This window comes from Pseudoliparis swirei, chromosome 9 (genome assembly GCF_029220125.1).
Source record: "Pseudoliparis swirei isolate HS2019 ecotype Mariana Trench chromosome 9, NWPU_hadal_v1, whole genome shotgun sequence".
NCBI lineage: Eukaryota > Metazoa > Chordata > Actinopteri > Perciformes > Liparidae > Pseudoliparis > Pseudoliparis swirei.
This window is the reverse complement of record NC_079396.1, coordinates 28536088-28553028: the sequence shown is the minus strand read 5'-3', so window position 1 is coordinate 28553028 and position 16941 is coordinate 28536088. Positions and strand designations below refer to the sequence as shown.

The 16941-nt window shown below is 42.8% G+C and overlaps 1 protein-coding gene across 2 annotated transcripts in view; it reads left to right on the top strand.

Annotated features, from left to right (window-relative positions):
• The window catches only part of plcg1 (phospholipase C, gamma 1), a 30413-nt gene extending 13472 nt beyond the window's left edge, over positions 1-16941 (top strand). For both annotated transcript variants that reach the window (XM_056423009.1, XM_056423010.1), the window contains exons 13-33: positions 110-230; positions 2108-2276; positions 2666-2788; positions 2949-3050; positions 4079-4266; positions 5409-5609; positions 5693-5812; positions 6220-6400; positions 7002-7079; positions 7157-7260; positions 8090-8183; positions 8325-8394; positions 9515-9678; positions 9767-9863; positions 10643-10867; positions 10948-11096; positions 11890-12004; positions 13742-13903; positions 14041-14129; positions 15388-15653; positions 15740-16941. In XM_056423009.1, the coding sequence (XP_056278984.1) occupies positions 110-230; positions 2108-2276; positions 2666-2788; positions 2949-3050; positions 4079-4266; positions 5409-5609; positions 5693-5812; positions 6220-6400; positions 7002-7079; positions 7157-7260; positions 8090-8183; positions 8325-8394; positions 9515-9678; positions 9767-9863; positions 10643-10867; positions 10948-11096; positions 11890-12004; positions 13742-13903; positions 14041-14129; positions 15388-15653; positions 15740-15782 (2861 nt within the window). In that variant the 3' untranslated portion in view covers positions 15783-16941. The remainder of the gene's footprint in view (positions 1-109; positions 231-2107; positions 2277-2665; positions 2789-2948; positions 3051-4078; positions 4267-5408; positions 5610-5692; positions 5813-6219; positions 6401-7001; positions 7080-7156; positions 7261-8089; positions 8184-8324; positions 8395-9514; positions 9679-9766; positions 9864-10642; positions 10868-10947; positions 11097-11889; positions 12005-13741; positions 13904-14040; positions 14130-15387; positions 15654-15739) is intronic.

Below are 16941 nucleotides of genomic sequence, written 5' to 3'. Positions count from 1 at the left end.
TCAAAGGGTCGCTCTGACTGACGTCAAGTTTAAAGGTCTTTAGTAACAGCGTCTGCATACTCACCGTGTGTGTGTGTGTATGTATGTGTGTGTGTGTGTGTGTTGACAGTGGACTGCTGGGATGGTCCTGATGGAATGCCGGTCATCTACCACGGACACACCCTCACAACAAAAATCAAGTTTTGCGACGTGCTGACCACCATCAAAGAGCACGCCTTCATCACCTCGGAGTGAGTCAGCCCCCCATTGGTCATGAGGATGAACCTGTTCATTGGTCATGTGGATGAACCTGTTCATTGGTCATGTGATGAACCTGTTCATTGGTCATGTGATGAACCTGTTCATTGGTCATGTGGATGAACCTGTTCATTGGTCATGTGATGAACCTGTTCATTGGTCATGAGGATGAACCTGTTCATTGGTCATGTGATGAACCTGTTCATTGGTCATGAGGATGAACCTGTTCATTGGTCATGTGGATGAACCTGTTCATTGGTCATGTAGATGAACCTGTTCATTGGTCATGAGGATGAACCTGTTCATTGGTCATGAGGATGAACCTGTTCATTGGTCATGTGATGAACCTGTTCATTGGTCATGTGGATGAACCTGTTCATTGGTCATGAGGATGAACCTGTTCATTGGTCATGAGGATGAACCTGTTCATTGGTCATGTGGATGAACCTGTTCATTGGTCATGTGGATGAACCTGTTCATTGGTCATGAGGATGAACCTGTTCATTGGTCATGTGGATGAACCTGTTCATTAGGATGAACCTGTTCATTGGTCATGTGATGAACCTGTTCATTGGTCATGTGGATGAACCTGTTCATTGGTCATGTGGATGAACCTGTTCATTGGTCATGAGGATGAACCTGTTCATTGGTCATGAGGATGAACCTGTTCATTGGTCATGTGATGAACCTGTTCATTGGTCATGTGATGAACCTGTTCATTGGTCATGTGGATGAACCTGTTCATTGGTCATGAGGATGAACCTGTTCATTGGTCATGTGGATGAACCTGTTCATTGGTCATGAGGATGAACCTGTTCATTGGTCATGAGGATGAACCTGTTCATTGGTCATGTGGATGAACCTGTTCATTGGTCATGTGGATGAACCTGTTCATTGGTCATGAGGATGAACCTGTTCATTGGTCATGAGGATTAACCTGTTGATTGGTCATGAGGATGAACCCTGTTCATTGGTCATGAGGATGAACCTGTTCATTGGTCATGAGGATGAACCTGTTCATTGGTCATGAGGATGAACCTGTTCATTGGTCATGAGGATGAACCTGTTCATTGGTCATGAGGATGAACCTGTTCATTGGTCATGAGGATGAACCTGTTCATTGGTCATGTGGATGAACCTGTTCATTGGTCATGAGGATGAACCTGTTCATTGGTCATGAGGATGAACCTGTTCATTGGTCATGAGGATGAACCTGTTCATTGGTCATGAGGATGAACCTGTTCATTGGTCATGTGGATGAACCTGTTCATTGGTCATGTGGATGAACCTGTTCATTGGTCATGAGGATGAACCTGTTCATTGGTCATGAGGATGAACCTGTTCATTGGTCATGAGGATGAACCTGTTCATTGGTCATGAGGATGAACCTGTTCATTGGTCGTGTGGATGAACCTGTTCATTGGTCATGTGGATGAACCTGTTCATTGGTCATGTGGATGAACCTGTTCATTGGTCATGAGGATGAACCTGTTCATTGGTCGTGAGGATGAACCTGTTCATTGGTCGTGAGGATGAACCTGTTCATTGGTCGTGAGGATGAACCTGTTCATTGGTCATGAGGATGAACCTGTTCATTGGTCATGAGGATGAACCTGTTCATTGGTCATGAGGATGAACCTGTTCATTGGTCATGTGGATGAACCTGTTCATTGGTCATGAGGATGAACCTGTTCATTGGTCATGAGGATGAACCTGTTCATTGGTCATGAGGATGAACCTGTTCATTGGTCATGAGGATGAACCTGTTCATTGGTCATGAGGATGAACCTGTTCATTGGCCGTGTGGATGAACCTGTTCATTGGTCATGAGGATGAACCTGTTCATTGGCCGTGTGGATGAACCCTGCAGCTTCCCCGTCATCCTGTCCATCGAGGACCACTGCAGCATCGTGCAGCAGAGGAACATGGCCACCTCCTTCCGGAAGGTGTTCGGGGACATGCTGCTCACCAAGGCCGTGGACGTGGCGGCCGACGGGCTGCCGACGCCCAACCAGCTCCGCAAGAAGATCCTCATCAAGGTCGGTGGTCCTCCTCTTTTGGGGGGGGGGGGGGGTTCAATCCCCGCCCTAGTCCATGTGCCCTTGAGCCCTGAGCTGCTCCCTGGTCTGAGAACTGAAACATGGTGGAAGTCGCTCTGGATCAAAGGGTCAGCTACATGGCGTGTAATGACATCTCCTCCTTCTCCTCATCCTGTTCTATTTTCTTCTTCTTCTTCTCCTCCCCTTCCTCCCTTCTGCTACCTCCTCCTCCTCCTCAATCTTCTTCTTCTCCTCCACCTCCCTCCTTCTTCCGCCACCTCCATGTTCTTCCTCCTCCTCTATCTTCTCCTCCTCTTCCATCATCTTCTTCTTCCTTTTCCTCCTCCTCCTCCATCATCATCTTCTCCTCCTCCTCCCTCCCGCCGCAGCATAAGAAGCTGGCTGAAGGCAGCGCCTACGAGGAGGTGTCCACCTCCACGCCGTACTCTGAGAACGACATCAGCAACTCCATCAAGAACGGCATCCTGTACCTGGAGGACCCCATCAACCACGTGAGCGGCGGCCATGTTGTCTTCACGGCGCCATGATTCATTATTGTTTGTTGTTTTTTGGGCTTCATCAACTTTTTTTTGGAAGCTTTTTATATGTTTTAAAGGGCAGCTTCTGTCTCTGTCTCTCTCTCTCTCTCATCCCTCCATCCCCCCTCTCTAGGAGTGGTACCCTCACTTCTTCGTCCTGACCAGCAGTAAGATCTACTACTCCGAGGAGACCTCCAGTAACCAGGGAAACGACGATGACGAGGAGCACCGAGAGGTCAGTGGAAGAAGAGTCACTTCACGAACAAGAGAAATATACATTTTAATTTAAATTCAGGTTTCGATTCGTTTCTTTTGGTACAAAAGAAAAAAATGTTAATCATTTTTTTATGGTTCTAAACATTCAACAGTTGCTCACTGGCCACAGATTGGTCCTTTAGCAGGGGTCATAAGGTCATGGAAAACCTGGAAGAGTTATGGAATTTTAAAATGGTCATTTCCAGGCCTGGAATAGTCATGGAAAAAACTTAAATCATAAAAGTTTTGGAAAAGTCCTGGAGATGTTGTTATAATCACATGTTCATTTACACCGAGTCTGAAATAATTAATATGTTTTTTTTTAAAGAAAGACGCTCTAAATATAAGCCGGCGTACGCTCTCCATACGCAGCATGTTCTACATGTTCATGTTTATACAGAGATTTCAGTTTGGTCCTGGACATTTGGTTTAAAGTCCTGGAAAACCTCGTCAACGTCTGGACTAGATTTTATATTTATTCTGCAATAAATTTGAGAGACGAAAGTGAGTTTTCATGCAAAACACCAAATTGTCAGGAGTGTATATATATATATATACATATATATATATATACAGGACTGTCTCAGAAAATTAGAATATTGTGATAAAGTTCTTTATTTTCTGTAATGCAATTAAAACATTATTAAAAGAATAAAAGGCTTGCAATATTTCAGTTGATTTGTAATGAATCCAGAATGCATGACATTTTTGTTTTTTAATTGCATTACAGAAAATAAAGAACTTTATCACAATATTCTAATTTTCTGAGACAGTCCTGTATATAGATACATATATATATATGTATATATAATTTTCTTATATATATATATTTATATGTAAATATATATAGATACATATATATATTTATGTAAATATATATATTTGTTTTTTGTTTTCATGGAAAAAAACATAATTGTCTGGTTGACCCCAAACTTTTGACCGGTGGTGTATGTCATGTAAAAGGTAAGCCAGCCCCACCCCCCCTGAATATTAATACCCCCCCGCCAGGTGTCCAACGGGATGGACCAGCACGTGACGGAGAAGTGGTTCCACGGGAAGCTGGGCGCCGGGCGCGACGGGCGGCAGATCGCCGAGCGGCTGCTGTCGGAGTACTGCCTGGAGACCGGGGCGCCGGACGGCTCCTTCCTGGTCCGGGAGAGCGAGACCTTCGTGGGCGACTACACGCTGTCCTTCTGGTAGTGTCCACAGTTAATGCAAATGTTCTGATATTCACATATGAATACAACCCCGCGTGTTCGCCCAGCATCAGAAACACACAGGGTCAAAGGTCAAAACTGACACGAAATAATATACAGGACTGTCTCAGAAAATTAGAATATTGTGATAAAGTTCTTTATTTTCTGTAATGCAATTAAAAAAACAAAAATGTCATGCATTCTGGATTCATTACAAATCAACTGAAATATTGCAAGCCTTTTATTCTTTTAATATTTAATATTTTTTTAATTGCATTACAGAAAATAAAGAACTTTATCACAATATTCTAATTTTCTGAGACAGTCCTGTAATGTTGCCCTGATATCACGAGCAGAGGGGAGCACTGTGCCCCCGTGACGTCCTCTCATAATCCTGATAGTTCAAGAGTGTTTTGTTTCTGTTCTAGGACGGTACACACCAACAACAAATATATATATATACTTTTTTAATTGAATAAAAACAATAAATAAGTTCTAATTGTTAATCGTTGTAATAAAAAAAAAATTTGTAACAATAAATAACCACAAAGAAACTAGAATACAATTGAATATGATCATCTGGTTTATGTTTTCTGTATGTTTTTGTTAAAAAACAACACTTATAATTGCCATTTAAAAAATAATTTTATATATATATATTTATTATTTTTGAACAAAGGTTAAATGTTATTTCACAAGTTTAAAAAAAGTGCCCCCAATGGATGTTTAAATGCCCCTGTACTTCAGTAAGTGGGGCAACAATTGCCCCCCAAAACATATGTAAATGTCTCCCCCCCCCCCAAAAAAAACCTTTTAACTATAAAAAAAAACAAATAAATAAATTCTAATTGTTAATAGTTGTTAAAAAAAAATTGTAACAGTAAATAACCACGGAGAAATAAGAATACAATTGAATATGATCATCTGATTCATGTTTTTGTTTAAAAAAAACTTATAATTGCCATTTTCTTGACAATATTATAAATATATATATTTTATATTTTTGAACAAAGGTTAAATGTTATTTCACAAGTTTAAAAAAGTGCCCCCAACTTATGTTTAAATGCCCCTGTACTTTAGTCAGTGGGGCAACAATTGCCCCCCAAACATATGTAAATGTCCTCCCCCCCTCCCCCCCTCAGGCGTTCGGGGCGAGTTCAACACTGTCGCATCCACTCTCGCCAGGAGGCGGGCAGCCCCAAGTTCTACCTGACGGACAACCTGGTGTTCGACACGCTCTTCGCGCTGATCAACCACTACCAGCAGGTAGCGCTGCGCTGCAACGAGTTCGAGATGAAGCTGACGGAGCCGGTGCCGCAGACCAATGCCCACGAGAGCAAAGAGTGAGTTCCCTCGTGGCGGGCGTCCGGAGAGCCGTCCCCCGGGACGTTTCCTTGACTGACGGTTCCGTGCGTTCGATTCCCAGGTGGTACCACGCCAACCTCTCCAGGTCCCACGCGGAGAACATGCTCATGAGGGTCCCGCGCGACGGGGCCTTCCTCGTGAGGAAGAGGGCGGAACCCAACTCCTTTGCCATCTCCTTCAGGTGACCCCCTCACGGCCTTATTGCCTCATCAGGTGTTTCACAGCCGTCGCGTCGCTTTAGGGAACTTGTTGTTTGTTTCTTTGCCGTCGACATTTTATTTGTGTTTTTTTTTTTTGCAACCGACAAGCAGAAGTGACACAAAGTGACCCGTCAATCACCTCGTAGCCCTGAAGCACAGCCTGCTGCAGGGGGGGGGGACCCGACGACCGGCTCCTAACTGTGTGTGTGTGTGTGTGTGTCTGTGTGTGTGTCTCTGTCTCTGTCTCTGTCTGTGTCTGTGCGTGTGTGTGTCTCTGTCTCTGTCTGTGTGTGTGTGTGTGTCTCTGTCTCTGTCTGTGCGTGTGTGTGTGTCTCTGTCTCTGTCTGTGCGTGTGTGTGTGCGCGTGTGTGTGTGTGTGTGTGTGCAGGGCCGAGGGTAAGATCAAGCACTGCCGCGTGCAGCAGGAGGGGCAGAACGTGGTGCTCGGCACCTCTGAGTTCGACAGCCTGGTGGACCTCATCAGTTACTACGAGAAGCAGCCGCTGTACCGCAAGATGAAGCTGCGCTACCCCATCAACGAGGACACGCTGGAGAAGATCGGCACCGCGGTATACATATTATAATAATTCATTATAAATACATATTTATATTTATTGTTAATAATGTTCTTATTATATTTAATGTCATAATTAATTATAAATACATAATATGTATTTATCTTTTTATAAATATATAATATAATAATTCATTATAAATACATTTTAATATTTAATACTATTGATGTTATTATTATATGTAATGTAATAATTAATTATAAATACATATTAATATTTATTATATATTATCTTTTTATAAATATATAATAATTAACTATAAATACATATTAATATGTATGTTATTATTATATTTAATGTCATAATTAATTATAAATACATATATGTATTATTTATTATCTTTTTATCAATATATAATAATTATTAATACATATTAATATTTAATACTATTTATGTTATTATTATATTTAATGTAATAATTATAAATACATATTCATATTTACTAATATTTATTTTCTTATATATAATATACTTATTAATTATAAATACATATGAATATTTATTATCTTTTTATAAATATATAATAATTAATGATAAATACATATTAATATTTGTTAACCCACGTCGTTAACGAGCCCTCTCTGTCGTCCAATAGGAGCCGGACTACGGGTCGCTGTACGAGGGCAGGAATCCGGGCTTTTACGTGGAAGCCAACCAAATGCCGACGTTTAAGGTGAGCGTCCAGATTGGAGAAGTGTGTGTGTGTGTGTGTGTGTGTGTGTGTGACGACCTTCCGTCCCGTCTTCCCAGTGCACGGTGAGGGCCATGTACGAGTACAAAGCCCAGAGAGACGACGAGCTCTCCTTCATCAAGAACGCCGTCATCTCCAACGTGGACAAACAGGAAGGAGGATGGTGAGCGACTTTATTTCACATGATGATGATTCATATGGTAAATCAACTCAGTGCTTTGTATTTGTTTCATTATAGATCCATATTCATATTTGTTGTTAATAATGTTATAATTATATATATATTATAATAATTAATTATAAATACATATTTATTATTATTTAGGTTCTTATTATATTTAATGTAATAACTAATTATAAATACATATCAATATTAATATTTATTATCTTTTTATAAATATATAATATAATAATTAATTATAAATACATATTAATATTTATTATTTATGTTCTTATTATATATAATATACAAATTAATTATAAATCCTTATTAATATTTATTATCATTTATTTTCTTATTATATATATATATATTTAAATTCAGTTTATTTTGTATAGCCGCATATATATATATATACATATATATATCCGTGTTGGTTACTTTTATTTAATTTAACTAATAAGTGTAAAAAAGCAACACTTGAGTCCACATGAATTATATTATATATAGTGTACAAAACTGCTCAATACAAAATAAATAGTTTGACACATATTTGACACATTTGAACCTAATGCAACTTCATTTTTCTCATTTTTATCTCGCTAAACTTACAATAATTTGTATTTATTTATTTGATCTCTGCCTTTTTATTTAATTGTATTAATAAATGTAAAAAACATTCAAACTTGAATGCACATGAATTGTGTGTGAATTAAACTTCTTGTTGAAATACACGTGGCGTCCTCTTCAGGCCGTCGTGTTCCTACACATCGTCTCAATGTTTGTGTGTTTGTTTGTTTGTTTATTTGTTTGTTTGTTGTCGTCTCCTCAGGTGGAAGGGCGACTGCGGCGGGAAGAAGCAGCTGTGGTTTCCTGCCAACTACGTGGAGGAGATCAGCCCGTTGGCGGCAGAGCCCGATAGAACGGTGAGGATCTAACCGCAGGGTTCATAAACAATTTTTTTTTTTTAAAAGGTGAAATAAAATGAGAGGCCCCGCCCCCTCGTCTGTCAATCATCCGCTGAGGCGCTGACCTTCCCTCCTGGCCCGCCCCCTCGTCTCTTGCAGGAGATGACGGAGAACAGCCCGCTGGGAGACCTGCTGAGAGGAAGCGTGGACGTGTCTTCCTGTCAGATCGGTGAGAGACCCCCCCCCCCCCTTCTCCACTTCCTGTTCCACTCGGCTCACGATCTTTCTGCCCTCCTTTTCTTCATCATCATCATCGTCGTCCATTATCGGCCTCTTCCATTATTCATGGTTGCGTTGTGACTAGATTTTATTTGTATTTTATCGGCGTCCTCCAGCTGGTCAATACTCGCCCATTAGAGTCGTAGCCTCTCTCTCTCTCTGCCTGTGGGTGGCTCTCTGGCTCCATCTAGTGGCCGTATGGGGGAACACGGTGTTCTCGCACAGGACCAACACTTTGTTTCTACGACGATGACCCTGAACCTCGAGTGTCACGGATACCCTTTCATATCAAAATAAAAATATTTAGTCCATCAAAATGCTAAAAACAGGGTTTGTTCGTACGCTCATGGAAAACCTGGAAAAGTCATGGAAAAAACTTAAATCACAAAAGTTTTGGAAAAGTCCTGAAATGTGTTATAATCACATGTTCATTTACGCCGAGTTTAAAATCATTAATATGTTTACAGTCCAAAGAGATTTGCACATAAAGGACAATAGTTTGATTAAAATAATAAACACTATATATATGTGTATATAAATGTTTATTATTTTAATCAAACTTTTGTCTCTCATTCATTTGTCAAATTTAAGGTATACTGTATGCTTTGGACTTCTCATTGTTCAAACACTACATGTTCTCACTGTTTCATGTATAAACCCAGATTTCAGTTTGGTCACGGACATGAGGATTAAAGTCCTGGAGACCCGTCGGTCGACATGTCAGAACCCTGGAAAGAGAAACACCCAAAATACCAGGATGTTCTCCTGCATGTCGGCTCAACGTTTCCTCTCATTTAAAAATATTTAAAGAGAAAGGACGCGATTTTGGAAAGAAATGCAAAAAGTTAATGATCGGATTCCGGCTCACGAATATAAATGTGAAGTTGTTTATCAGTGACATCGCCTTCTCTCTCTTCCATTTTGTTTTCTTACTTTTTATTATTTTCTTCATTATTTTTATTTATTTCCCCCCCCTCCTTTCTTTCCTATAACTCCTCCTCTTCTTCGTTTTATTTCCCCTCCCTTATCTTCCTATAACTCCTCCTCCTCTTCCCGCCCCCCGCGCTCAGTGGTACGACCCGACGGGAAGGGCAGCCGGCCTCACGTCTTCTCCCTGGTGCCCAGCGCCTCCATGAGGACGGGCCCGGTACTGGACGTGGCGGCCAGCAGCCAGGAGGAGCTGAAGGAGTGGGTGTTCAAGATCCGCGAGGTCACGATGACCTCGGAGGCCAAGGTGAAGACGAGCGCCGCCGCCGCGGCGTTCACAGAGCCAGAGGCGTTGCGTAATATAATAATAATAACAAGTGTGCCCTGTTCTCCAGCTGGAGGAAGGGAAGATGATGGAGAGGAGGAAGAAGATCGCCCTGGAGCTGTCCGACCTCGTCATCTACTGCCGGCCGGTGCCGTTTGATGAAGACAGTAAGGGTCACGCCCTCTTTTTGTCACGCCCTCTCTGATTGGTCCGTTTTAACGGGACGTTTAAAAAAAACACACGAAGGACTCGAGACGTTCTCGATTTCACGACTGTGACGTCGAACAAAAGGGGCGGAGCAACAGATCTTAAACCTCACGGATCGTCACACAAGAACAATTTATTTTTATATTTATATATTGTATTTATTTATCTATTTATCTCCTTTAAAAAAACTGGATTGTGTTCATTTTCTTACTAACGCTCCATTTTACTAGATTACATGTGAACGCATCATGAGAACGTTATCATCTACCTTCAGTACTCATGTTCACTGAGCGGAGCCTGAACGCACCATGAGAACGTTATCATTTACCTTCAGTACTCATGTTCACTGAGCGGAGCCTGAACGCACCATGAGAACGTTATCATTTACCTTCAGTACTCATGTTCACTGAGCGGAGCCTGAACGCACCATGAGAACATTATCATTTACCTTCAGTACTCATGTTCACTGAGCGGAGCCTGAACGCACCATGAGAACGTTATCATCTACCTTCAGTACTCATGTTCACTGAGCAGAGCCTGAACGCACCATGAGAACGTTATCATCTACCTTCAGTACTCATGTTCACTGAGCAGAGCCTGAACGCACCATCATGTAACTGAAGCGGACCCCTGCTGGCTCTCCGTTAGCGGTGCTGCTAACGCTACCGTCTCTCCTCCCATTGGTCTGAACACCGATTGGTTAACGAGGGGTCGTGGACCCGCCTCCTCCTCTCTGCAGAGATCGGCACGGAGCGGGCCTGTTTCCGGGACATGTCGTCCTTCCCGGAGACGAAGGCGGAGAAGTACGTGAACAAGCTGAAGGGGAAGCGCTTCCTGCAGTACAACCGGCTGCAGCTGTCCAGGATCTACCCCCGCGGCCAGCGGCTGGACTCCTCCAACTACGACCCGCTGCCCATGTGGCTCTGCGGCTCCCAGCTGGTGGCCCTCAACTTCCAGACAGCCGGTGAGTACCTTCTAGTGGGAGACGGGTATATCCTGGAAGATGGTGGTTTTCTCTTGCTGAACCCCCCCCCCCCCCCACAGACAAGCCCATGCAGATGAACCAGGCTCTGTTCATGCTGAACGGGCGGAGCGGCTACGTCCTGCAGCCGCCCGTCATGAGGGACGACAGCTTCGATCCCTTTGACAGGCAAACGCTGAGAGGCCTCGAGCAGCTCACTCTGGAGATAGAGGTACGGGGGGGCTTCTATACTACTCTGGTTGTATAGAAGTCTATGCTTCATGTCTTAAAGCTGCATTCTCTCTCCTGACCACCAGGGGGCTCCTCTGGTTGTATAGAAGTCTATGCTTCATGTGTTAAAGCTGCATTCTCTCTCCTGACCACCAGGGGGCGACTCCTCTGGTTGTATAGAAGTTTATGCTTCATGTGTTAAAGCTGCATTCTCTCTCCTGACCACCAGGGAGCTCCTCTGGTTGTATAGAAGTCTATGCTTCATGTGTTAAAGCTGCATTCTCTCTCCTGACCACCAGGGGGCTCCTCTGGGTGTATAGAAGTCTATGCTTCATGTGTTAAAGCTGCCTTCTCTCTCCTGACCACCAGGGGGCTCCTCTGGTTGTATAGAAGTCTCTATAGTGACTCTACTTCTCTTGATGTATTCCCTCAGTAAACATTGTAAACATGAGTTTATGTCTCAGTCTCTAGTTCCAAGTCTTCTTCTATACAGCATGATGTCATCATTGATACTTTATGGTCCTTTAGAGACCATGAATCAGGGGGCGCTTTAGGGGCGGGGCTACAGGTGATTGACAGGGGGCGCTTTAGGGGCGGAGCTACAGGTGATTGACAGGGGGCGCTTTAGGGGCGGGGCTACAGATGATTGACAGGTCTCTACGTCGCTCCTCCTCAGTCCAGATACGGTCACTTCCTGTTTGTGTTTTCGTATGTGTGGAAGTGAGAATGTATAAGTGCTAACCTGTTGCTGTTGTTGTTGTTGTTATTATTAAGTATTTCCCTCCGCCCTGAAGGTTTTGGGCGCTCGCCATCTGCCCAAACACGGACGCGGCATCGTGTGCCCGCTGATCGAGATCGAGGTGTGCGGGGCGGATTACGACAGCGCCAAGCTGAAGACCGACTCGGAAGGTGAGCGGCGTGGTTTCCACTTCCTGTCTGGATCCAGACAAACAGGAAGTCGTGTCGAAACAACGAAGAGGAAACATCGGGTTCTGAGGGAAACGCTGCGATACATCGTTAATAGTTTCTGATGATATAGATTTACTTTTATTGAGTTATTTAGTTTAATTTAGATTAATTAAACTTGGATATTTGCTAATTAATCAATTAATAGATAGATACTTAATTAATTAGGGGACTTTTTTTGCTACGGCAACATTTATACAGTTGAGCAATAAAATAAGAAAATAATGCACAATATATATATATATAGCGAATAAGAAGAAAAAAATGCACAATATATATACAAAATTGAATAGAATAATAAAACAATAAAAATGCCCAATATGTAAAAAGAAAAGAAATAATATTGAAGTAAATATTCCCAATATATATAAAAAAAGAAGAAAATATGCCGTTGAGATTGCAGTGAGACGCGGAGAAAAGTGTGAAGTGTTGCTCTTCGCAATAAAACATCTTTGTTGGGCGTGTCGCGTCTCGGCCAATCAGCGTTCAGATGTCTTCAGCGTTTGGGGGTTCAGGTTAGCTTGAATGTTAGCCGCTACATCTGCTGCTGTCATGCTGCACGGTGTAGCGATGCTAACAAAGTACCGTACGTTAAACACGATGTGATTTAGCATATTTTTAGTTTCGATACTTCATTAAGAGAGCGATCAGAGCGCACGCGCTGCTCCGTGTCGAGCTGTCTGCGCACACTGCGCTGCGCAGCTCACAGCGAGAGAAGAGGCGGAGCTTAGAGACTTCGGCTTAAAAAATAAAAAGATGCCAGAAGGTAAATGTTTCAGTCTGTAAAGTTGTGTAACTCTCCAGCTGCTCATCCTGATGAACTGTGGATCATCTGGTCAGAGACTAACGGCCTCATAGTGTATAATCAATGCTCTGATGGAACCATGTAGTTTCATTCATATCTGGCTGTATTAATACTCATATTACTGTCATTTGTTAAGTGTTGAACAAGTTGGTAAAAAGTGAACCATACAGATGTTTTATTTATTACTATTATAGATAAATATACCAGTCTCGTATTTATGGTACCATATTGTTTTTATTGTATTGAATCCTGGTATCGGGTATCATGATATTTATGGCAGGTATGTAAGATGTATAGAAGTTATAATATGAGTATCGTGACAAACAGGGAGAGACGGAACAGATTCAGGGAAAAGTCCATGAGGACTGTTCAGGCAAAACAAAAGGAAGTTGGCTCATGAATGACTTTAACCATATTATATATCATGACAATGTATATTTGTTATTACTATCATTATAGGGCTGAGTCAGAGCGGAGGACCTTTTGTTCTTAAACTGTTTATTATCATTATTTAGATTTGTGGTCAGAACAATAAAATGACTGTAGTTGTGGTTCTAAAAGCTTTGAGGCTTCAAACAACGTGGATGTGGTGACAACAAAAAAGTCACCCCCCCCCCCCCCCCCCGTTGTCACCTTTTTCACCCCTCATGAGTTTGCCGGTATGATATATATATATATATAGAATAATAAGAAAAGAAAAATGCACATTAAATAAAAAGGAAATGGGTATGATAATATAAAAAGACTGTTCCTGTCACGATGGCCATGTGTTGCTGGACTTTGGTAGAAAGACGAATACGAACCTGTCCCAGGATAACAACTCATTATTATGATTATATAATATAACGTCTCCGACATCTCCTCTCGTTCCCCAGCCGACAACGGGCTGAACCCCACCTGGCCCCGCAAGTCCTTCCAGTTCGTCGTGTGCAACCCGGCCTTCGCCTACCTGCGCTTCGTGGTCTACGAGATCGACATGTTCAACGACCAGAACTTCCTGGCCCAGGCCACGTTCCCCATCCACGGCCTCAAGACGGGTACCGGCAGCGCCAGACATTCTGCGGCTCTTTTATTTTCTGACTAACTTGTCATCTTGTTTTCTTGCGCTTGGTTCTCCTCACACCGGCGGTGCTGTGAATGTGACCCCGTGACCCCGTGTCTCGTGTGGCTCCAGGTTACCGCTCCGTGCCCCTGAAGAACAGCTACAACGAGGACCTGGAGCTGGCCTCGCTGCTGGTCCACCTGGACGCCACCAGCGGCCGGGTGAGTGCCGCGCCACCGACCGCGCCTGTAGTCCTGGACTCCGGCTGCTGGTCCAAGCTCAGAGCCGCTAGCCGTTTCCCTCCGCTTCCAGTCTTTATGCTAAGCTAAGCTAACGTAAAGGAATATTCCTCTCCAACGAGCCGGCAAGAAATCATCTTTTTATCGGAGAGAGAAAAAAGAGGAAAAGAATAGCAAGAAAATAAAAATGCACAATATATATTTAAAGTAATAGAATAGAATAATAAGTAAATAAAAATGGCCAATATGTATTTAAAAAAATAGAATAATAAGAAAATAAATAATGCACAATATACGAAATAAAATAAATAATAAAGTAAATGTGCACAATATATAAAATAAATAAGATAAAAATGCACAATATATATTTAAAGAAATAGAATAGAATAATAAGTAAATAAAAATGGCTAATATGTATTTAAAAAAATAGAATAAGAAAATAAATAATGCACAATATATGTAATAAAATAAATAATAAAGTAAATGTGCACAATATATTTTAAAAAATAGTTTTTGCATTACAAGTTCTCTGAAAATATCGTGTTGTCTCGTTAAATATGAGCAACTTTTCATTTCATGTGATAGTCGGTTGATGTTGTTGACGCATTAGTTAAAGAATTAATTCATGAACTCTGAGTATCACTCCAACAATCAGAAAACAGTCAACAGACTCATCATTATCTATTTTGCTGGGTGGACTAACCCCTCTAAAGCTTCATAATATATAGTTTTATTAATAAATGTATAAATGAGTCTGAAGCTGAGTGGACTAACCCCTCTAAAGCTTCATAATATATAGTTTTATTAATAAATGTATAAATGAGTCTGAAGCTGAGTGGACTAACCCCTCTAAAGCTTCATAATATATAGTTTTATTCATAAATGTATGAATGAGTCTGAAGCTGAGTGGACTAACCCCTCTAGAGCTTCATAATATATAGTTTTATTCATAAATGTATGAATGAGTCTGAAGTCTGAAGCTGAGTGGACTAACCCCTCTAGAGCTTCATAATATATAGTTTTATTAATAAATGTATGAATGAGTCTGAAGCTGAGTGGACTAACCCCTCTAAAGCTTCTTTATATATATTTATGAATGAGCGTGTCGTTTGTAGAGGGTCGTGACCTCTGACCTCAGGTGTCACATGACACGTCAGCGCTGACATGAGAGTTTCATGAAACGTTCTGTTTTAAATGAGGCGTGTTGGCGCTGACTCCTCGGCGTGTGGACTTCCTCTAGGATGAGAGCGTCGAGGTTCTGAGCCCGTTGCTCCCGGTCGGGGCCACGGCGGTGCCGGTACCGGCGGCGGCCGACGCGGCGCCGGCGGGGTGCGAGCGCTCGGGGGACCGGAGCACGGCGTCCTCGGCGTCCTCGGCCGCCTCCCCCCCCGCGCCCCCGTCGCCGGCCGCGGCCTTCGAGCCGCGCTACCAGTCCCCGCTGGAGGACTTCCGGGTGTCCCAGGAGGCGCTGCTGGACCACATGGACCCCCAGAACCGGCAGACCAGGTAACCGCGCGGCGAGGCTCAAAACAACAACTTCCTGTTGGCGGAGGAAGACTCCGGACTTCCTTCCTCCCGTCTTTGTCTTCCAGGATGTTGAGGAGGACCAAAGTGGGCGGAGAGAACCACTTCTGAGCCCGAGCCAATCAGGACGCAGGACGCATGACCTGATCTACGCCCCCCCACCGTACTGATGATGTCACTGACTGCTGTGAACACTGTTTCCATGGAAACGCCCACCACCGCTTTTGGCCTACATTTCAGGCGCAGCTCTCCCTTCCCTCCAAACTCTCTCTCTCTTTCTCTCTCTCTCTGTCTCTCTGTGTCTCTCTCTCTCTCTCTCTCTCTCTCTCTCTCTGTCTCTCTCTCTCTCTCTCTGTCTCTCTCTCTGTCTCTCTTTCTCTCTGCTTCTCTGTCTCTCTGTCTCTCTCTCTCTCTCTCGACAGAGGGACTGGAACAGGGGGAGAGAGAGAGGGGAAACGGACATTCCTCCAACAAAACAACAACAAAAAGAGGTCTCTATATGAATCGATGTATTTATTCTGCGCTGGCGGCCGGAGGTCAGCAGCAGCTGCTCTGAGCGCCGCCTCCATGTTTTTAACTCTTATTATTATTTAAACATTCATAATGTCTCTCTCTCTTTTATTATTTTGTATGTATATGTGTAAAAACCGGAGCGTTCTCTCCGGCTATTTTTTAACCTGCAGGAATCCGTCATTCTTTCTTTGACATTTTTTTTCGCGTGTTGAAGACATCGAGAAAAAATCAGAGCGATGGCGTCATGTGTTCACAGACACACACACACACACACACACACAGACACACACACACACAGACAGACACACACACAGACACACACACTCACAGACACACACACACACACAGACACACACACACACACACTTCCTTGTGTTATTCCATTCCTATAACTGCTCACATTCTCTTCTAAAGCCAGAGACTCGATGCTCTTCGTGTTTTTAGGATCAATAAACTACCAGATTTAGCTTTTGCCGCTTTGTGTGTTTTTATCCGTGAATTCCGACATTTATTTTTCCCGCTCCGCCCCCAGAAGTGTGTGTGTGTGTCACTGGTGGACCTCCCAGTATCTGTCCTGACTCCTGTCTTTTATTCTGTTATTTTCGTGGTTATGTCTCCAGCGTTTCTCTGCAGACGAGGCGTCGCCGAGCCTTTCTGTAACGTGCCTGAGCGACGAGAAGTTCATTTGTAATGTTTTGCCTTTTTTTTCATATGAAACATATTCAAGCCTGAAAAGTAAATAAAATACTTAATACTT